Source organism: Brassica rapa, chromosome A03, assembly GCF_000309985.2.
Source record: "Brassica rapa cultivar Chiifu-401-42 chromosome A03, CAAS_Brap_v3.01, whole genome shotgun sequence".
Taxonomy (NCBI): domain Eukaryota; kingdom Viridiplantae; phylum Streptophyta; class Magnoliopsida; order Brassicales; family Brassicaceae; genus Brassica; species Brassica rapa.
The window spans coordinates 22740012-22760959 of NC_024797.2; the positions used below are offsets into that span (position 1 = coordinate 22740012).

At 34.2% G+C, this 20948-nt stretch overlaps 5 protein-coding genes across 17 annotated transcripts; 3 read left to right on the top strand and 2 right to left on the bottom strand.

The window, feature by feature from the left end:
- Positions 1-331: 331 nt before the first annotated feature.
- Positions 332-2630, bottom strand: LOC103860648 (UPF0481 protein At3g47200). Its single transcript, XM_009138293.3, has 3 exons — positions 1961-2630; positions 1241-1758; positions 332-945 (listed from the first exon to the last, which is right to left on the bottom strand). Exons 1-3 carry the CDS (start codon positions 2572-2574, stop codon positions 521-523), a joined length of 1557 nt encoding a protein of 518 aa, XP_009136541.1. The 5' UTR covers positions 2575-2630; the 3' UTR covers positions 332-520.
- Positions 2631-5455: 2825 nt separating this feature from the next.
- On the bottom strand, positions 5456-5954 carry LOC117132624 (uncharacterized protein At4g04775-like). Its single transcript, XM_033287381.1, has 2 exons — positions 5619-5954; positions 5456-5551 (listed from the first exon to the last, which is right to left on the bottom strand). The coding sequence occupies exons 1-2, from the start codon at positions 5952-5954 to the stop codon at positions 5456-5458; spliced, it is 432 nt and encodes a 143-aa protein (XP_033143272.1).
- Positions 5955-7584: 1630 nt separating this feature from the next.
- LOC103860650 (protein JINGUBANG-like) lies at positions 7585-20638 on the top strand. 13 transcript variants are annotated; one of them, XM_033287880.1, is made up of 10 exons: positions 7585-7826; positions 7928-8217; positions 8294-8355; positions 8431-8499; positions 8584-8650; positions 8731-8822; positions 8915-9042; positions 9127-9209; positions 9331-9398; positions 9489-20638. In XM_033287880.1, exon 10 carries the CDS (start codon positions 11988-11990, stop codon positions 13380-13382), a length of 1395 nt encoding a protein of 464 aa, XP_033143771.1. In that variant the 5' UTR covers positions 7585-7826; positions 7928-8217; positions 8294-8355; positions 8431-8499; positions 8584-8650; positions 8731-8822; positions 8915-9042; positions 9127-9209; positions 9331-9398; positions 9489-11987; the 3' UTR covers positions 13383-20638. The 13 variants fall into 13 exon arrangements, with proteins under 13 accessions (XP_033143771.1, XP_033143766.1, XP_033143764.1 ...); XM_033287875.1 differs by having other exon boundaries at positions 7928-8000; positions 8168-8217; positions 8289-8355; positions 8581-8650; positions 9331-20638; XM_033287873.1 differs by having other exon boundaries at positions 7928-8000; positions 8168-8217; positions 8289-8355; positions 9331-20638.
- LOC117132625 (DNA polymerase delta small subunit-like) lies at positions 7673-9497 on the top strand. The gene is made up of 9 exons (XM_033287382.1): positions 7673-7753; positions 7928-8000; positions 8274-8335; positions 8431-8499; positions 8571-8627; positions 8731-8822; positions 8915-9042; positions 9331-9398; positions 9489-9497. Exons 1-9 carry the CDS (start codon positions 7673-7675, stop codon positions 9495-9497), a joined length of 639 nt encoding a protein of 212 aa, XP_033143273.1.
- LOC117132626 (GDSL esterase/lipase At3g50400) lies at positions 14073-14654 on the top strand. Its single transcript, XM_033287383.1, has 3 exons — positions 14073-14184; positions 14283-14413; positions 14577-14654. The coding sequence occupies exons 1-3, from the start codon at positions 14073-14075 to the stop codon at positions 14652-14654; spliced, it is 321 nt and encodes a 106-aa protein (XP_033143274.1).
- Positions 20639-20948: the final 310 nt, after the last annotated feature.

Genomic DNA, 20948 nt, shown 5'->3' on the forward strand with positions numbered 1-20948 from the left:
ACTTGCAAACTAGTGTCCAAGTAAAGAGAAATCAGTTTGCCTCGAACCCAAGTGCGTTAGTTTTATAAATATTTCCTTTCACACGATATATATATGGAGATCCAAAACTCAGCCATCAGTTTCACTTTCTCTTAAAATTTGTTCTCTCTCTCTTGTTCTATCCGTACATCTAGTTAAGATTCAAGTGTAAATCACTGTTTTCTGTGTACTTGTGATTGAACAATTTTCACTATTAGTTTTACAAAAAAATAATCCAAAATCGAACAGTTTAATCTGTTTTTCTTACACAAACTTATTGAAAATCAAAAATGTTACAACATCATTTTTTTTCTTTCATAGAAGAAAATACAACTTCCTGGAAAAACAAGAACTGAAATGAAAAATATAATGACAATGAATGTCAAGAAGGTGGCTTATAATAAGCATAAACAGCATAAATTTGTTTTTTTTCTTTCATAGAAGAAAATACAACTTATTGGAAAACAAGAACTGAAATGAAAAAATAAAATGACAATGAATGTCAAGAAGGTGGCTTATAATAAGCATAAACAGCATAAAAGCTCTGGACTAATGTGAGCACTAGCAGGATCACTGCAGCGAAAAATGAGAAATATGCCCAAGGGTTATTGAAGTACCTGTGTTTTAAAGTAGCCTTCAAAGCATTCCACCTACGGCTATAGTAATAGTTAACCTCATCAGACAGTTTAGATAAATAACTATCTTTGGGATCGAAAAACACTTCCTGACATAGCCGGTTGAACAAATCCGCAACTTCAGCATCACTCCCTAGCCAATGTTCAATGATACCACAGTAGTGCAAGTAGCTAACATCTTCAGAAGAATTTATTAGATTATCCATGAAAATTATGTATGATGTTATGTCCTTGGTCGAGTCAATATGGCATTGTTCGAAAGCTATAAGATTCGAAAAGAGGGATTTGGTACCTACAATAAACACAAGGAGGGTTCCATGAAATTTTAGTTTTTATACAAAATAAAACAACAGAAAGTTGATCATGAGGCTGCGTAACTGGAATACCATTTTTCTGGATCTAGATATTACATTATGATTCCTAACAAATATATTATTTGTAAAAATACATATAATACAAGAAGTAGATGTAACAAGTTTAGTGGATGATGGATAAAGAAAGAAATTAAATAGTTAAATATATATATGTGGACTGAACTATAAAATCTAAAAAACCAGAAATAAATAAACGAAAACGTTGTGACTTACCGTCGTGGATTAGTAGTTTGGGTATCTCTAGACAACCGTGTTCGAACCGGATATCCCAAAACCTGTCGGTTTTCCTTGTCTTGAATTTAACACCAGCTTCTCTTAGTTCCGTGACGCAATGTACGAGTTGTTGTTGTCGCTTGTCCACCAGGTTCAACGGGAGCGGATCCTCCTCAGACCTCGGATTCGGTGTATAACTAAACTTGAGGAGGCTTCGACGGAAAACATCTAGACAGTGCAAGTCACCATTGTCGCCAAGTGAGTTCAAGGATCTTTCCAGCCAGGGCTTGAGTTTTGACGGGTTCAATCTGGTAGAGGCCTCTCCTGTTGGCATTAGTGGATCAAAGAACTTAACGGCTACTTGTGCCACTAAACCGGTTTGGTTCAGTGTACCAAGCTGTAGCTCTAATAACCGGTCTAGAACGAAGAGAGGTAGTTGATTTTCCAGCATTACCATGTCACGTTGAATTGAATGCATCAATCCCCGCATGGCGAAAACAGGATCGTTGCGTGCATATCTGCTCAGCCAAAACAATAATAATCATAAGAATGAGATCGTATCATCACTAATGTACAGGATACGATCATAACTCTGATGTTAAACATGATTTTAAAATATAGTAAATAATTAAAATAATAATGAAATTCAAAATTTTAGATAATTGAATGAACATTAGACAACAAGTAACAAGACAAAACCGTAGGTTTATTTAGACTTACCCGATTGGCTGGAATCCTTCCACAGTTCCCCTGAAGAGCTCTAGGACAAAACAGCCATCAAGAACAAGCATTTCTGTGAACTCATTAACGCTTAAAGCAATAGGCCCTTGGTAGCAAGCACGAGCCCTCTCCTCAAGCTCTTTCATGGCATCAATATATATTTCAATGCCTTGCCCGGTGCGTGACATGATCATGTTGACTGCACGCCACTTGTGAAACTCCATGGGCAGAAGATGTTTGTTGCCATGATGGTACGGACCTAGCGAGACGGTTTGAGGGAAGTAGGACTTCTTGTCGTTTTCTTGCAGGTGAAGTGGAACTCTATAAATACAGAGTTTGTCCCAACTAGTTGTGGAGCCGTCTCGAAGTGCTTGCTCCATCTTGCCTTTCACTGAAATCACCCATTCTTCTCTTTGCTGCTCGTGGTTCTGCAAGCCATTCTCTTGACCCAGTCCGTTAATACCCGGTAAAGGTAAACCAAGGAGATTCAGATCTTGAACCGGTTGAGATTGTCGGTTTCTTGTTTGATCTCTCATGCGTAGTAAGTACCAGGTCAACATGCGTCTGTTGATGATAATTGGTTGACCATCGGTGTGAAGATTAACTAAAACCATTGTTCTCGCTGGTTGAAGTCGTTTCAGGAGAGTGTGAGCGAGAGGGATAGGTCGAGAGTGTAACTGTGAAATGTCAAATAAACTGCTGAAAGTAATTTAAAGCTGTGATTTGGCCATGTGTTTGCTTATTTTTCAAACTAAAAATCTCGTATAAAAAGATTTGTACTCTTATAATAAGACTCTCATAAATGCTTGTTATTTCTAAAGTCAATGAGTGAGATTCAAACACCAAAACTCTTATTAAAAATAAAGACGCTAAACTCTTATAAAAAGACTTAACAAAATTCGTGTAACATGCTCAAGGGAAATTGCAATACATGAGAAGAAATGTGAAAAAAATTAGGAAAACAATATATTAAAAATCCAGATTTGCATCGAGTACGTGTTTTTTTTTAATATACGCGGTATTTTCTTCCATGTTCAAAACAAATTTAGAAAGACAAATATGTCCAAGGGTTATCAAAGTATTTGTTTTTCAAGTTCGTCTTTATATGATTCCAAACCTAAACGAGTCTTTATTAATTCATAGAAAAGAGTAGATGTAAGATTTCGAAGGTAGTCCCAAAGTGGTTAGCAAATGAAGAGTTATTGTATGTATCATTTATGGAGTTAAATTTATTATTTATATAAGATGAGTGATTGACAGTACGTACCATTTATGAGACTATCAACAAGTAGTATATGAATTAAGTTGTTTTATTTACCGTCAATAAACAAATGCAAGTTTTATTTGTAAAATGATTTTTGCTAAGGATGTTTAGTACAACTCATATAGTTTATTTATAAATTGACATTTTACATTATAAAATATAACGAGTCTGTTCTTTTTTTTTTTAACTCAATAGATTTTTTAAATTAAGAAAACGGGCCAAGCCCAAATTACAAAGCCCAGAGCCCAGCAACCAAACCAAAAGGCGATAGACCCATAAACCAGAAGGCAAACAAACGAACCCATTAATCGGGCCGTCAGCCCAAACATTAAAAACCGAGCGACGTCGGCCGAGTCACGCGTCGAGGAGGCTGGATGGTGGACACGTGGAAGCATCTATACTATCAGAAAGACACGCGTCGCCTCCGCCTCGACTTGACCGTCCCCGCCACGACTCACCGCCGGAACCACATCACCTCACCATCATTTCGTCGGAGCTCAGAAACCGCAGAGCCTCCGCCGAAACCATCTCTGTTCTTCAAACCTGTCTACCCGTCGGAGAGCTTCATCGCTTCTTCGAAATCTCATCCGACTAGGCCAACGCTCCACCACTAGAGACAAACAAGAACCAACCACACCAAATTCGAAACCCAAACACAAGGAACCGCCACGAAATACTTAAAGCCGGCGACGCAAAGCTGTTGTAGCCCTCACCCTCCGGAAACTAGAGCCGAAACGGCGAAGCTGAAGAAACTTCCACCACCCGGAAACAAGGGCCGGCGGCGACGGAGCTGTGGAAGCCTCCATTTCCCGGAATCAAAACCCAAACTACAATTTTCTTCACCACGCCATAGCCTCGAAGCAACCGCGTCTTCACTCCAAGAACAGAGACACCACGGGTGGTGTTTCGCCAGAGCTCAGACAAGGCGGACGCCGGAGACGATGGGGAGAAGACAAAGACCGGACAGTTTAAACTGAAAGACGACGGGTTCCGGCGACGGCACGCGCGCTCACGCGCCGGCCGTACGCCGAAACCAATCTGAGATCTACTTTCTCTCACTGCGTTTCTTTCTTTTTAACGAGTCTGTTCTTCTTCTCTCGTTTTTTTGACAATACAATTCTGGTTTCTTCGTATTACTAATCCCACCTATTAAAATAGACGGTTCTATTTTTAAGTACAAAAAACTTTTGCTTGATTCGCTACCACTTTTTTATAAAACATTCACGCTTTGTTGTATATATTAACAAGCACTCGTGTAGTTGATGTATGTCTTCTTTATAAATGTATGTCTTAACCTTTTCGATGTATACTAGTCTAAGGTGTGCACTTGAAGGAGCCATGTTATCTAATGTGGCTCATCAAACTTTAACAGAGTAAAAAGAATAATCCCAGACACCCCCCCCTCCCCACCCCCACACACACACATTCAGTTTTACTTAATTAACTGGTTCTGTTTTGAGGTTGAACATAATAAGTCTGCTAAGTTTGTTTCGTATCAACAACTTGTTCCGCTCTCTTTACTGTATTTAGTTCAAGCAGTAAAGTTACTTAGCAGACTTAGCAAAAAAAAAAGTTACTATTTTGAAGCACGGTTACTTGAACCGGCTATAAAGCGAATTTTACGGTACGTTTGATTTGGACTTTATGATTTTCATGTTTCAACATTTAAGCTAGACCTAGTTATTGGGCCGAAGTTCATAAAACGAATCATAAACTAAAAACAAAAACCTAGTAGAGGAATATTGTTTGGGTGGGCGCTTAAACCGATTTTTTAACACCTAAATCGATTTTTAATAAATAGGTTTTAAAAAACCGATTTGTTCATATCTGATATGAAGGCGCTGCCTAAACCAATTTTTAGAATATTGGTTAGTATAATCTAAGAAGATAAGTTAAGTTTTTATGATATGTTATATTTAAGGTCAGTTAGCTACATGAGCCCAAAAGTTTGCCAAAAGAACCCACTAGTATATATTTGCATATTCATTATTCCACATGAATTTTCCTTTCGTATAAAAAGAAGAATATCCAAATTTTATAAGTACAGTGAAACATCTATAAATTAATAATGTTGGAACTACACCAAAACTATAATTTTTTTATTAATTTATAGAAATATTAATTTATCGATATACTAATTGAACCAAAAACTCAATATACGACTATAAAATTATATTATTTTATAGAGTTTTTTAGCGTATATTAATTTATAGAGTATTAATTTAAAGAAGTTATACTATAGGTCCAATAAGTCCCATGTTGATCCCTTCAGACAATGACAACTTGTTAGTTGCTTCCTTAATTCCAGGTAAGTTACACATAAAATGCTATAACACAATAGTAGAAGATAAACATGGTAAATCCACAAACAATTATGTTTCTCAAGCTGCGAACCTCAACAACGAAATCTTTAAACTCTTTATCACAACCGTAGACGGTAGTTTTCATCTCTTCTATCTCCTTCTCAAATTCAACAATGACGTCATTCATCTCTTTTATCTTCTGCCCGTAGCTGTCCTTTATATCATCAATCTCTTCCACAACTGCTTCATCTGTCCACTTAAGCAAATGGTTTTTTTCCTTTTTTGATCCATTTGGACAACAATGGAAAAGCCTCCCTGGATTTTCATAGGTTTTTGAAGTTCTAATTAAAGAAGCTTCTCCACATCTACAAGTTTTAGGCATTCCTCTCTCCCCTTCATCACCACAGTGTTTCCATTCTGAACTCATTCTTGCATAAATTTCACATCATATTTCAATTTGAAGAAGTAAAAATAACCATTTGTGATGGATTTCAATTGCATAAATAGGCGTAATCCCTCAATCGAGCACATCATTAATACATTTACATACCTGAAGCTGCAGAGGGAATGTGATTCTCTGGGGAAGATATTCCAGGCGTCGTGTTTGTCTTCGAGCAATCAAAAACTCTTAGCGATGCAGAAGATTTGTGAAAGGGGACAAATGAAAAGAAGATTATTTAATTTGTTTTCACAAAAAAAAAACTAACAACATGGTTTTGATTACTTTCTCAAAAAAAAACATGGTTTTGATAACTACGGTATAGTTTATGAACAAAGACACATGGCTCGGCCGCCATGTCATTTTCGGTTAAAAGGATTGACTCATAGAATACGGTCAAAGCATGTTTGAACATGTTAGTTTTAGTTTAGATATAAATTTAAATACAAACCAAACATGGATATGATTTTGCATATGTAGTATTACAAGACGGAATCAGGACCACAGTTCCCCTCCCCAAACTTGTCTCCAAGATTACACTATTGTTCATATATAAAAACATATATAATACCTGGTTTGATCGGTTGCTTGATTTTGTGTTTGTATGTGTGATATATAATATTTTTATAGACAACAGATCACAATTTGCAAAGTATATTATTAGATTTTATTTTATTGACTTTAAACAGGGCATGCCTTCCCTTGTATAAATTCCGAATAGCATGCATAATGCATGCTTGAATTCTACTAATAAATTATATGAAAATTAATCAAAGGCATTAAGTGACGCAAATTTACGAATATGAAAAATGAATAAAAATAATTAAGTGTGTTAAGATCATTGGTATACTAGGTATTTTGCAGTTTTTGACCCAAAAAAGGGTATTTTGCAATTTGATTGTAAGGTTGTAATTTGTTGCATACTTTTTTTTGTATTAATTGTCTTCTTTTAGAAATAGAAGGGATGCATGCATGTTTTTTTTGGCAAAAGGATGCGTGCATGCATGTTTTGATGTTAAAAGATGTATTTGGATTCAAATTGTTTGTCCAACCAAGTAAATACTCTGGAACCCCCAAACTGATAATCCAATAAATTTTTTTTTTGGTAAAAGATAATCCAATAAATTAGTCAAGGTATGCATAGCTTTTGTCCATACTAATATATCGCATACTTATATAGTTGGCTTTGGAGTAGTTCTCGTTCATTGATTATATGGTGAATCATTGCTACTTGTGCAAATTGTCAAACGGCGATTTTAATAGAAACTATCATGGAACATTATGTAAGATGTGATACGTTGATTTTCAATGGAAGCAAATCTATATATATATATATATACTATAATAAAAGGGATATATGAGGAGTAGGGAGGCTGTCCACGTCAGACAATAAAATCGACCAATCAGGAGATTCGTTTTTGACACGTCACATCCTCTTTGTCGACATGGGCCAAATGTGTTAGCTTTTTCAAAAAAATGTTTGTGGTCCATCTGAGACCCTCTCTTTTGTGCGGAAACCCTGGGACTCCACTTAACCAAACTCTGCGTTTTATGTTTTAGTTGATTAAGGGTTTCATTGTTCTCTTTCTTCGACCTTTCAGCCTTGCCGTCTTCGCTGATTTTAACATGCAAACCGACGATTTGTTTTCTTAAGAGAAGAAGGAGCCAGTGCGCCGTAGGATGGAGCAGACGGTGGCGTGGATGAGATGGCGGCTTTGGTGCGTCGTAGGGCACAGCGTAAGGAGAGGAAGTTGATGACCGTACGGTGGATTGTTTCCGTCGGAGGAGTAAGGTAGCTGAGGAGGTGGCTGTTGATTTCCACAACCGTAACAGTAACCTGACATCGCTGGAAACGAAAAGGTAAACACTTTTCAAAAGAGATCGAAGAAGAGAATGATTTAGCCTTAAAGCTCTGTTTCTTTTAGTTTTTGATAGACTTTTTTTCTTTCTACATGACTTAGGAGAAAGAAGCAAAGAAAGAAGCTTTCAAGAAGTATTTAGAGTTCAGTGGAGTTATTGATTCTCTCACCAAAGGTATTGTTTCTTTTTGTACATTACACCATTACTAAAACATAATGCAACAGTTTATGTATCAAATAGTTTGATCGTTTTCTGACATAATAATTTGATTTATACTCTTTCGTATGTTCTGGAACACAATGTGGGTTTCGAATGTACTTCTGGTTGTTTTGTATGAGCAGGATGACAAGCAGTTCCTGGACACCTTTGTTTCCAACCAATATGTACACAGGTGATCATAGCTTTTATGAACTTAATCCACATATGACTTATGTTCGTATGAATAAGATCTAGGCCTTGCAGCACAGATAGTTCATGTGGTAATTGCTGCAACTTTGTTGAATTCCCCCGTAAACTTTTAACCGGTCAGGTACTGATAACTTTCTCTGCTGATATACATCTTCAGCTGTCCGTTTTTATGATCGTTAATGGTTGATTTCTGCAGGACATGTCCTACAAAGATCAGTCAATACTGTATGAGCCCATCAAAGAGCTTGATATCATGTTAAACCAAGTGAGTTAAAACCACCACCTGTGCCTTATCAATTCTGTTGAGGAAATTTCAGACTTTTGTTTTGTTTATAGACTGTTTTAGTAGATGCAGGAGTTTCAGTAGATATAATTTCAGGCGTGAATGATCCAGTAACTTTGCATTATCTCAGCAGGTTTGCAAATACATAACAAAAACTAGAAAAAAAATGTTAGTATGGACATATTATCTTAAGGCCGTTTTCCTTTTCTACAGCCACCGATCAGTTGCCTTTTCCCCCGATCAGCACCTTATAACACCTTCAGATCATGTAGAAATCTTCACTCATTTGATGTGGATAATATCAGGTATGATTACTGTACATGATGGACACAATCTCTTAACTGTAGTTCATTTTTTTAGCTAAACCTGTTGGGTTCTTTTTGACATTTTCTTGCAGATTTCTTGGAACTTATGGTAAGAAAATCAATGACCTTCACAAGTACTCAGAAGCTAAAAGCAAGCTTGATTTTGTCGAAAGAGCACTGAGGTGGAGACATCTTGCTTCCACTGCACCTAATACACTCAGTGAGAATTCACCTCCCCCCTTGCAAAATATACATTTTAAAACTTTTATTTTTGAGTCTATTGGTTGGATTCACTTCTTTGCAGACTGTTATCCTTTCACTGATGGAGACTCTTTCGTGATTGAAACTTGCCCTCATGTCATAAATATCACAACTGTTTGGTAAAAGGTACAATCTCCTTCCATAGAGATTGATTATATAATTATATAAATACATGGTAGATACTTTTTTTTTGTTTCTTGGGTCAAATAGTGCTCTAAGTATGCTGGGTAATATATTAATGTTGCAGGGTCAGAAGGTCAGCTGGTTAGGTTGATCTGCATTCCTAAATTTTGTGAGATCGGTATTGCTGTTGCAGTGAGTTGAAATTTGAGAAGATACCATCCTCAGTGGAATTCAATTCTTCTTTTGTATCTCAATTAATCAAATATGGTTGTTCTTTGGCAGAAGAACTAAAGGAATCTGGAGTGTCACACGCGTAGCTTTAACATTCAGTTATAAAGTTAATCACAACACTGGAAAATGTAGGTCTCTAGGTCATACCAAATAGATATATGTTATGTATTTTCCAGAGAAATACTTTTTGAGATCTTTGGAAGTGTTATTGTATTATTTCATTACTTTGTATATATAATTTTATAAATTCCAGAGTTTTTTTTAGAAAACCAAACTATTACAATTCTATATTGTTCGATGTTCGAATAAATTGTTAAAATTAAACCTGAATTTCATATCTCTTGCCTTACACTATTTAATTTATATACTAACAACTGCATAAATAAATATTAACCCATAAATCTCAGGTTTTGAACTTGAAACCGCTAATAACGCTAATGATCGATCAAATCATTACGAAGATAAGATATGAAAATATCAACACATGAGTTTACCGGTCATTTTTATATTAACCTAATCAAGCTGTTTCACTATCAGTGTTCCATTTATCACCACTATAGACAACCTTAGAGAAAAAAAATAAAAAAAAATGACAATTCCGTACACAAAACTACACAAGGCATCAATAACTAATCCAGAGACACTGCCAGGTCAGCCGTTTGTAAAAACGTATCATATTTAATTTTCTTTTTTTGTGTGTGTATATATATGTTTGTGTAAAAAAATTTGTTGAAATAAATTTGAGATTTATTTAGCAATTGCATGGGTGGTGGCAATGATAAGTAACAACTAAATTTGGTTTGGTCTTTCAAATTAACTGAACACTAATTAATAAGTTATTTAGTTAGATAACAACTGAATACGACAGTTTCTAAGTTTATGAAAAAATTAACCCAACAAATTAGATTGTATCCAATGATAAAAAAAAATATTTTAGAATGTATTTACAACCAATAAGGAGAAAATAAAAGCCGGTAGTAGATGAGAAGGACGATGTCAAGAAAGAAGAGCATAGGTTCCTCAGTTAGTAAGCATGACTGAGTGATCTTATTTTTTGACAAAGAAGCTTACCCTATTTCTGAAGGAAAAAAGTCAGGTTTTTGATAGAAGTTCGATTTTTTTCTATGGTTTGGTTTTGCTTAATTATGTCATATTTTCATTTATATTGTTTTCTCATGAACTATGCCCATGTTTGGATGACAATACTCTTTTGTAGTTTTGGTTATAATTTGACTTAACTTATCCCGAATCATAAGATGATTCAGTTTGGCATAAAAATAACAGATTTAAATCATGGGCTATTTTAAACAGAAACCATGTTAACTAATTTCATTTATCCTATTTCTGCTGAGATTTCATCAACGCCATTTCACAAATTTTCTACAGATTTTTTTTCTTGGTCACTTAGAAAACATTTTCAATATGTATATCAAACTAAGTTTGCCTAGCTGTGAACTTAGTTAGACCAATGAACTTAATTTCTCAACTGAAATAAACGAAGTAAGAAGCCCGTTAATATGTTAGTTTGTACTTCCTTTTGAGGACGGAAGACTTATAAATGTGAACTCAATAACTCTAAAACCATAAGAATGGTTAAATCATTTGTAAATTTATCAATTATTTAATATAAAAATAATCAAAATAAAATAGATTTCTGAACATTACTAAAGTTTAATAACTGCCGGTCCATTTTTCTGACCATTCTATATACAATTTCCTAAAAAATACACAACAAATTGTGAATTTAACCATTTTGAATTTATTGAAAAACAATGAATACATAAAATAAATTTAAAATTTCCAAATAATTTTAGATTTTTCTATTATTTTGTAATTTATAATTGATTCTAATGTACATTTACAAATACAAATGTTAAGTTATAAATTCTAAAGCTATAAAAAACAAATCCGGGCGTAGCCCGGAACAGTTCCTAGTAAAAATTAATGATTACTAGGGGGGTTCTGATATGTAAATATCGGTATCAGATTGTTTAAGTTTTAAAATGCTTCGTGAAAGCATTAATTAGTTTTTTTCATGCGATGATTAAATTGGTATTGAAGATTTAAGTTTAACCATGAAATGCTACATTTTCATTGCATCAGAAAAAAATTAAACATGGAAATTGAACAATAGCAAATTTAGTAGAATATTTTTCTTAGTATAGGAAGTATATATATAATTTGTTTTCTAAAATTCTGTATACTAATTTTCGATTAAATAATCAGCAAACTGTTTAGCCTTTTTTTTTAAACAGATCTCCAGGAAGTAATTTACTTAGGGCCATGGGATACGTAACAAAACTTAATAATAGAAAAGAGACTTATATAAAACTAACCTATACTTCGTATATTCCCCCTCTTTGACTCCTAATTCACCAATGGAGAGTTCCCCGATATAAACGGTTCTAAATTTTGAATAAACTATATATAGAACACACAACTATCCATAAAGTCTAAGCATGCACCATCGTCTCCAATCTTTCTTCTTCTTCTTCTTTTAGACGTCTTCGTAATCAGAGAACCCTAATCTTTTCTTCTTGATTTCTTCAAATGCATCACAAGGCTTCAAGCAGAGACACCAACAGCCAGAACTTTCCAAAACTCAAGAGTGTAGAAACTGATCCAGATCCTGACATTTATGACATAACATACGTCGATGTCTCTCCCTCTGTCGGCTCCACTTCTCCTTTATCCAAGTCCCCATGGATCGCACACGTCGATCCCACCGACCTGGAACCGCCCCATTCGGGGATAAAGTCCACAGCCAACACAAGAGAACCTAAAAACTACTCACCTAACATCCTCATGGGCTCTCTCTTCCGCGAAGAAGGCCATATATATTCTCTAGCCACATCTGGCGACCTACTCTACACGGGATCTGACTCCAAGAACATTAGGGTTTGGAAAAACCAAACCGAGTTCTCGAGTTTTAAATCCAACAGCGGTTTGGTCAAAGCCATTGTCCTAGCTGGAGACAAGATCTTCACCGGACACCAAGACGGGAAGATCCGCGTGTGGAAAGTCTCGTCCAAAGACTCCAACATCTTTCGACGTATAGGAACCATGCCGGTTTTTCGAGACTACCTAAGAAACTCCATCACGCCTTCTTCGTACTTCAGCTTCATGAGAAAGAACCCGACCAGCACCAGCGCTCAGGGGTTCCGCCACGTGGACGCGATCTCGTGCCTCACGTTGAGCGAAGACAACAAGCTTTTGTACTCCGGGTCGTGGGACCAGACGTTTAAAGTGTGGAGGATCTCGGACCTCAGATGCTTGGAGTCGGTGAAGGCCCACGACGACGCCGTAAACGCCGTCGTTTCCGGTTTCGACGGTTTGGTTTTCTCCGGTTCGGCGGACGGTACGGTTAAGGTGTGGAGGAGAGAGGACCAAGCTAAGGAGACGAAACATTTCTTCTCCGAGACGCTGCTGAAACAAGACTGCGCCGTTACGGCGATCGCGGTTGATCAGAGCGCGACGTTAGTTTACTGCGGTTCGTCTGACGGAACCGTTAACTTCTGGGAGCGGGATAATAACATGAAAAACGGCGGCGTTTTGAAGGGGCATAAGCTCGCGGTGCTCTGCCTCGTGGCTGCGGGGAGCTTGTTGTTCAGTGGCTCGGCTGATCTCGGGATTCGCGTTTGGAGGAGACCGGAACGTGGTGACGGCAGAGGCGGAGACGTTGGAGGAGGAGGAGGAGAGCACGTGTGTATTGCGGTGTTGAAGGGACATGCAGGTCCGGTGAAGTGTATGGCAGTGGAGAGAGATCAAGAATCGGCTTCGGGTGAGAAACGGTGGATCGTGTACAGTGGGAGTTTAGATAGGTCGGTGAAGATGTGGCGTGTGTCGGAGAGTTCGCCGCCTATTGAAGACCAGTCATCGGATCCGTTTGATGGTCCGACTGAATTAACGATGGCTCCTAGCTTCTCGGGTAAAGGGAGAGAATGAAACCAACCCCAAACACTAGTTTTGTTTCGTTTTGTATGTGTAACGATTTACATTTTTTTTTCTTTTTAATTTGGTAAAATATGTTCGTTAATTATTTCTTTTTTTTTTAATATGGTAAAATGTTTTCGTTAATTATTTTTTCTTTCTTGTTAACATCATCTCATCTACTTGATCGAGTGTTAGGCATATATCATAAAGTTAAGGGGATAATACAAGTTCTTGTAAGGATTTCATTTCTATTACCTTTCCTAGGTCTCGGCATTAATTTAGGTTCAGTTTAGGTCTTTCGAGTTTTCAGATTTCTAGATTCATTCTCATAGACAATATTCACATTATATGAATTGGTTTGGTTAATAAAGATTTTGGTTCATATGTAGATTATAACTCAGTGCAAAATTAAGTTTGTGAATTTTTTTCCTCAATTTAATTTGCCTTTAAGAGCATGTTTATATCCTCCAATCTGACGGCAGTTGAGTTAGAAAAACTGCTCCACTTAATTCGTCAGCTCAATTATAAGCCCAGCTACTGATCTCCTATAAAACCACACACGATATAGGTCGGTGTTTTTCCAATTAGGATTTAAAAGAACAAAATAAATTCGTGATAATATAAAATCAAGATAAATAGAGCTAAATAGTATTTGAATTTGTAACTTTGTAAACCATAAACCACCGCAATGTTAGTGTCCCTATGGCAATCGTGTCTAGAGCTAATAGTCCTCCTAATGGCATTGGTTTCAAACCATCCCGTGGCAATCCAACCGGCCGGTTTACCAATGGCCGTACTATAGCTGATATCGTTGGTAAGTTAATAGAAACATTCATACAAAATATAAACTGATATTTCATTTTTGTAATGATTATACTAACATTTATTTTAATGCTGTTTTGTTGTTTATAGGAGAAAAGCTAGGGCAACCAAATTATGCAGTTCCATATCTAGCACCAAACGCAAGTGGTGATGTATTACTAAATGGTGTGAATTGCGCATTATGTAGTGGTGGAATTCACAGTGCTGCTGGAAGTGTATTTGTAAGTCATGTTCGTTTATCTGCAGCATACTATATGTCATGTTCGTTTGGTTGGCCGAGAAGTTCATGTTATAATGAGAAAGTAAATTATTTTTATAAATATGTGTGAAAGCATGTTTTCAGCTCAAATGATTTATTCGACTGTGTAACAAATATATTCGTAGTCCATGGACCTTCTAAAACATCCAGCATTAACACTTGACTACTGGGCTCATTTAGCTAAAAAACGGAAATACGTGTAATATTATTCTTTGCAACTTCACATTATCGTCATTCATCATACTAAGAACAACATTATTGGAATTTCTTGCTACTGAGGGTCCGAATGGTAACCGCGGAATTGGTAATATTAGCAAGACGGAATTTAAGTGCGGTACGGTCCAAGTGTGGTTCGTGCGGTTTGTGGGACTAGTGCGGATTTGACAAAATTAGTGGTGCGGAATTGTATTGATTGGTGAACATATATAGTTTGCGGAATTGAACAATTAAAAAAATAGTGTTAAACAAAAATATCAATGAAATCAATATAATTTATGTTTTCTTTTATTAACTAGAAAATTAATTAATAAGTATAAATCTAGCTATATATAATAAAAAAATGAATATTACGATATTTATTTATTTTTACAATTAAAATTTTAAATTTTATGAGTATACCAAAATAAGAATAACATATGAGAGCTAAAAAGATTTTTTACATTCTTTCTTAAGAAAATAATTTTATAGTTATACATACATATACATTTCTTTAGTTAATTTAAAGTTAAGACTAAAATTTAAAATTCGGTTGAGCCGGTTGGACCGGCCGACCATTGATCCATTTATAGTGGTGAATTCAATTTTCGAAATATTGTATAGATGTTTTATAAATCTTTATAAATAGTTTATAAGGATTAATTAGTCTTTTATCACAAACTGGTTTAGTGCTAACGTGTAAATACATTAAAATAACTAATTTATTTAATAGTAATCCACTAAAAATTATAACTACATCAAAAAGTTGTTACGTGTTTTAGTGCTAGCATAGTACTACTATGCAAGAAAGTTGTCTTGATTTATTAGTCTTATATACAAATAAAATTTGTTAGTAAAAGAGAATAATTTGTCTTTCAAAATGCACAGTCCATTAAAAAGTACAGTCCATTACACCAAAAAATGCACAGTTCATTTAAAAAAAAATTCCATAACATATTTATAGTATTATCTTTTACTGTGTCATATGCATATTTTAAAAATATATATTACAAAATAAAGTAAATATAATTACTGTTGCAAAGTATATTTAAAATGCACTGTCCATTAAAAAGTAACAAAAATGAACAGTTACAATTAAAAACACAGTGCTAATTGTTACAAAGTAAATTAAAAATGCACAGTCCATCACGTAACAATAACATACATATTTACTCTATTTTTATTTAAATTGAAAGTAACATTTTAAGGGTTTGTGTTCAAACAAAAAAAATGAATAAAAATAACTAAAACTTGAAAAACGCCTTTGAACCGCATGAAAATTGGAGATATGAGAAAACAGGTGCGGTATTGACGAAACTTGAACAAACAAAAAAATTGTTTGAAGAGTGCGTTATTTAACAAATACGCACCGCTAATTGGTTTTCACTGTGATTGGTGACATTTTTAAAAACCTGTCAAATCGAAAGAAAAACGTCCCGCACTAGTGTTTCCATTCGTAACCTAAGTTCTTAAAATACATGTATGTGTATATATATATTATATATGCGTATGTAATTGCGGAGTTCTAAACTTTACGGAAAACCCAACCGAAAGATTCTTATTTAAAAAACTTTCGGTTGGATTTCCCTTCTAAGCTTTACGGGAAATCCAACCGAAAGATTCTTATTTAAGAAATTTTCGGTTGGATTTCTCGTAAAGTTTAGAACTCTACAATTATACACCCATATATAATACATACATACATATATATATATTTTAAGAACCCATGATCAAGAAATCCCAATAATGTTGCTCTAATGTTTTAGGACTTCCTATCAGAATTCTACTAATATCTAACAAATTAGAAAATGTGATTTTATCAGTTTTTATTGATTATTGAAAATTGATAAATAGGGTTTAGGACGGCGAGGGAGGCGTGCTGTGTGACGGGAGGGATATTGCCATGTGGACCAACCTATAGCCTTTGTACGGACCGGTCAAACCATGTGTTTTGGGACGCGTACCATCCCAGGCCCAGCGAAGCTGCTAATCTCCTCATTGCTGACAAATTCGTTACTCTTTTAATCTTCTCGACCCTCGGGACCTTTGAGAATCTTTATGTATATTTCCCTTATCGAAAAATTGTTATTTCTAATATGACTGTGATATTCTTTATTTGTTTTGTTTTCTGTTAGCTATGGTTATATATTACCGCTGAAAACATAATATTAGTTTTGTTTTGTATGACAAAAAACATAATATTGTTCCTATTAGAAGAATGAATCGACATTGAGCAACTCATGTTTATGGAAGTAATAAAGAACAAAAAATTCCGAAAAGCAAAAAAAGGGAATAATCAGTTATATGTTGTTTATAAGAAATACTATTTGGCCAACTGAAGTAAGAAAAAGATTGGACCGTTGGGCTCCAACGATCGCAGATAAACATGTTGTGATCAAGAAAAAGACGAAACTGAGCCTCTTTGATGCACATGCAAAAGACAAAAACGCCCTAATAGAGAGGTTGTTAAGAAACGGAATGGGAGAACAGAGAGGATTGAGGAAGAAAAAGACAAGAAGAAAAGAGAGGAATAAGGGAGAGGGTGTCAGTAGTATGATCTGAAAGGACTGGCCGGACCCAATGACCGACAATGAAAGGACGGGTGTAATGCAAATCGTCCCAGATGGCGCACCACAACATACAAACCACACTTCTCTGCTCTATCCACTGTTTTGGGTGTGAAAGCGACTAGAGAGAGAGAGAGAGAAGTCGTTGAAATCGATGGTGGTTCATGTGTGGGTCATATCATCTTCCCCCGGCTGCGCGTGCTTATCTACCTCCTTCGACCCTCCCCGACAGCTTCACTTTTGTCTGTTTGACCGTCTCTCCCTCTGCTAAATATATGTATATAAGTTTGTTTGTAACTCATTTTTCACTTATATACAAATGGACCAGACCAGTATGGAAACTTAAACGTCTGATTAGTTATTTGTCTTAGTCACATCCTATGTTTGGTAGAGTATTTTCTTGACGTGCACCTGCAAAGTCGTTATGTTTTTGTTGTTGTTGTTGTTTCATTTCGTATAATAAGTTGCTTGCAAAAAAAAAAAAAAGTCGTTATGTTTTTTAAAAATAATTCGAGGAATCTTATAATAATAATTTAAGAGAAAAAAAGACAAGAAGTGAACGATAAATACAGAGAGAGACAGAATGATGGGAGGGGTTGGGACAAGGCGTGAAGAACTGTTACTACACTTTTCCCTCTGATTGCGGCTTCCGAATCCGATTCCCTCCATCACAGTTTTCTTATAATATTTTCATTATTAGCTGAAAATATAAATGGTGAAATATTACTATAAAATATACCTACAAATTTGAATTTGGATGATATTATTCCATTTATTATACTGTATAATATATGAACATATTCGTTTATATGTCACGAGTGATCGCCATATACTGTATAATATATAGTGATTAATCACAATGACTAATTACATAATCTTAAAACATTTAAACAAACAATATTTGGTCACAAGTCATAATCGTAAAAGCACACAAACAAACAAGACTACGGAGAAATGCATTTCCATATTTGCTTGTTTGCTATACTACTGCTATTATTTTGTATAAAATGCTATGTTTGTTTTCGTACCATCTAGTGTGTATTTTTTGGATATAAGTTTCCTTTTTATCTCATGTTTTAACTTTAAATCACAAAACCCAAATAGTTACTGAATGGAATCAAATAATTGATTAATCAAATAAAACAGATTGGATCAGAGATACTTTCAAAAATCCAAATATTTAGTTCGGATTAATGTGATTCTCTTGACCAAATCAAACTCCAATATACAAATTGTTTTAATCGTCTTATGTCGACTAACATATATTATGATCCGTCTGTCAAATTCAAAGAAACAAAACCATAATCTACGACGTGAATTTAATTGGTTAGAAATGATAATACGTTAGTGTTTTACTGAAGAATCACAAAAGCAGGGTCCATCGTAATTACCATTCTAATTAGAAATCCAGCACTATGTAAAAATTTTAATTAAATAAGCGACTGTCATCCGTCTTTATTCCAGACTATGAAATTTATTGCAGATTACATGAAATCCAGTTATGTAGTATTGTCGGTTGTTGAATCGTCTATGTAATCTTTTCTATATCATAATTGTAAGATTGTAATAAATCAGCGTTAAAAAAAATAAGTATTTTCAAAAAGAACAATCTCCAAATAAACAAACAAAGATTTAAATCTTTAATTTCAAAAGCTGCGTGATCCCACGAAGAGCAATTATAATTTAATTAGTGTCAAACAAAGTAATATAACAAATCCAATAGTCCATTTTCAAGTTTAAATCTGACGAAAACGATCGAAAGTGTTCATTGTTTCAAACTTTGTTGAACATGCATTTGATTTTCTTGGAATGATTTCTAATAGTATATAAAAAAATATATCAAATATAACCATTACATAATTACACATGTATATAATATGAACGTGTCACCAATTACAAAGACTATAAGATTAATTTGATATATATAAACATGTGTTATGTAACTAACTTTATAGTTAAATATTATTATTGTTGAAAATGGATCAATCGTCACAATATAACAACTAATGTTAAAAACTGATTCAATCTAATTTAACCAAATTCGATCTAATTTAATTGATAGTTTTTAATTGGTTTAGATCATTTACAGTCAGTTTTTTACTTAGAGCATGTTGGTTTTTAATATATTAACTTGTCGAATTCCGAGTTCACTTTTCCAACAACAGACATATAGTTATATTGTTAATTAATATATGTTATTATTTTAGGCATATATACGTATATATACATATTAATTAATAAATTGTGTTTTTAATTTTAATATATGTTTATTATTTTGATTTTATAGTTTGCACTTTGCAATGAAGAACACATTAATGTTTTCCAATTTGTGACAATTTGATAGTGTGTAATTGATATAATTCACAATTATTTTATTTTTAAAATATCCAAATTTACTATATTCCTTTGTTATTAGCTTACATTAAATCAATCACTTGAATAAATATAATCTGATAATGATATATTAAAAATCGGTTATAAAAAATGATATATTAAAAATACAGTATTTTTTTATTCTAAACAATTGGATATATCAAAATAAATTATCGAAAAATTAAGTTACTTTGTGCATCAGAAACTTATTATCATATTTGAGCATGAAACTTAAAAAATCTTGTAGAATTAATGGGAAGGGGGCGTACATTGATAAACACAACAGCCTCCTCCTACCTGTGTGTTGCCCACTGCGACCTAGACCTCTCTCTCTACGCATAATCTCTGTATTATTTTATTCCACATGCATTTGTTTTCCACAAGAGACGTAATATGTCACTATTACTAGTTTTGACTCTTGTTTACTAATTGAACTTAAAGACAATGCCATGACTCCATGACGAAACTTTCACATTATTAAACAAATAAGTACAATAATTGTCTTTTTGTCAAAAATTCTTTATAAGGTTGGTAAAGATAGTACTAAAATATGTATCATGATGTTTTCCCGGTAATATAGGTATCAAGGATTTAGTAATTTTAGAACCACTACTGTGAATGATCACCTCGTTGAAGTTTTTGAAAAATAGTTTACGTTTTAAACTCATTTCATATAACCTCAACCTCAAGAATATTCAACTAAACGTTAGTTGTGCCATATATATACTTTTCACATAATCAATAGTACTATTTTTGTAGTCAAATATTGCGAGATATATTTTCTTTTCTTTTCTTTTTTTTTTGCTAAATTAGAGATATATTTTCATGACGGCCTTTATGTGCAAATTTATATGCTCCTTTTTTTGAACTTGAATTTATTATGCTCCTTGGAAAACGTATATATCAAGTTAACTCGAATATCATTTTTTTAAAATAAAAAATACAATATAAGATAAAAATGTAAAAAACTCTTAAAGAAAACTTAAAAAAAATATTTATGAAAATTCCATGACAAACTTACCGTTCATTTTAAAAAATTAAACTTAGTTTTATAACTACATTATATCAAAAAATTGATTTAGAATATCATTAAAAGTTTCCATGGATAAAACAATAGCTTACATCAAACAATTAGTTTACAATTCAATAAACATCCAATATTCACACTGCAAACAAAGTGAGTTTGTAAGAAAATTATAATAATTTAAAATCTGAGATTTCGTTTTACCTAAGGGCATCTCCAACCCTATTCCATTTTTGACTCCAAACTCAATTATGGAGTAAAATCTTTTCTAACCCCACTCCATATTCAACTCCAAAATGGAGTAATAGCTAGGGTTACTCCATTTATGGAGTAATCTT

Excerpts from the sequence above, each read along its gene's own strand:
- LOC103860648 (XM_009138293.3), bottom strand. The coding sequence starts at position 2,574 with ATGGTTTTAGTTAATCTTCACACCGATGGTCAACCAATTATCATCAAC. Across the intron at positions 1,759-1,960 it reads GAAGGATTCCAGCCAATCGG|ATATGCACGCAACGATCCTG; the intron begins GTAAGTCTAAAT and ends TTGGCTGAGCAG. Across the intron at positions 946-1,240 it reads CAAACTACTAATCCACGACG|GTACCAAATCCCTCTTTTCG; the intron begins GTAAGTCACAAC and ends TGTTTATTGTAG.
- LOC117132624 (XM_033287381.1), bottom strand. The coding sequence starts at position 5,954 with ATGAGTTCAGAATGGAAACACTGTGGTGATGAAGGGGAGAGAGGAATG. Across the intron at positions 5,552-5,618 it reads TTAAAGATTTCGTTGTTGAG|CATTTTATGTGTAACTTACC; the intron begins GTTCGCAGCTTG and ends ATTGTGTTATAG.
- LOC117132625 (XM_033287382.1), top strand. The coding sequence starts at position 7,673 with ATGGCGGCTTTGGTGCGTCGTAGGGCACAGCGTAAGGAGAGGAAGTTG. Across the intron at positions 8,001-8,273 it reads TATTGATTCTCTCACCAAAG|ATCTAGGCCTTGCAGCACAG; the intron begins GTATTGTTTCTT and ends CGTATGAATAAG. Across the intron at positions 8,823-8,914 it reads TTTGATGTGGATAATATCAG|ATTTCTTGGAACTTATGGTA; the intron begins GTATGATTACTG and ends ATTTTCTTGCAG.
- LOC103860650 (XM_033287868.1), top strand. The coding sequence starts at position 11,988 with ATGCATCACAAGGCTTCAAGCAGAGACACCAACAGCCAGAACTTTCCA.
- LOC117132626 (XM_033287383.1), top strand. The coding sequence starts at position 14,073 with ATGGCAATCGTGTCTAGAGCTAATAGTCCTCCTAATGGCATTGGTTTC. Across the intron at positions 14,185-14,282 it reads TACTATAGCTGATATCGTTG|GAGAAAAGCTAGGGCAACCA; the intron begins GTAAGTTAATAG and ends TGTTGTTTATAG. Across the intron at positions 14,414-14,576 it reads GTGCTGCTGGAAGTGTATTT|TCCATGGACCTTCTAAAACA; the intron begins GTAAGTCATGTT and ends ATATATTCGTAG.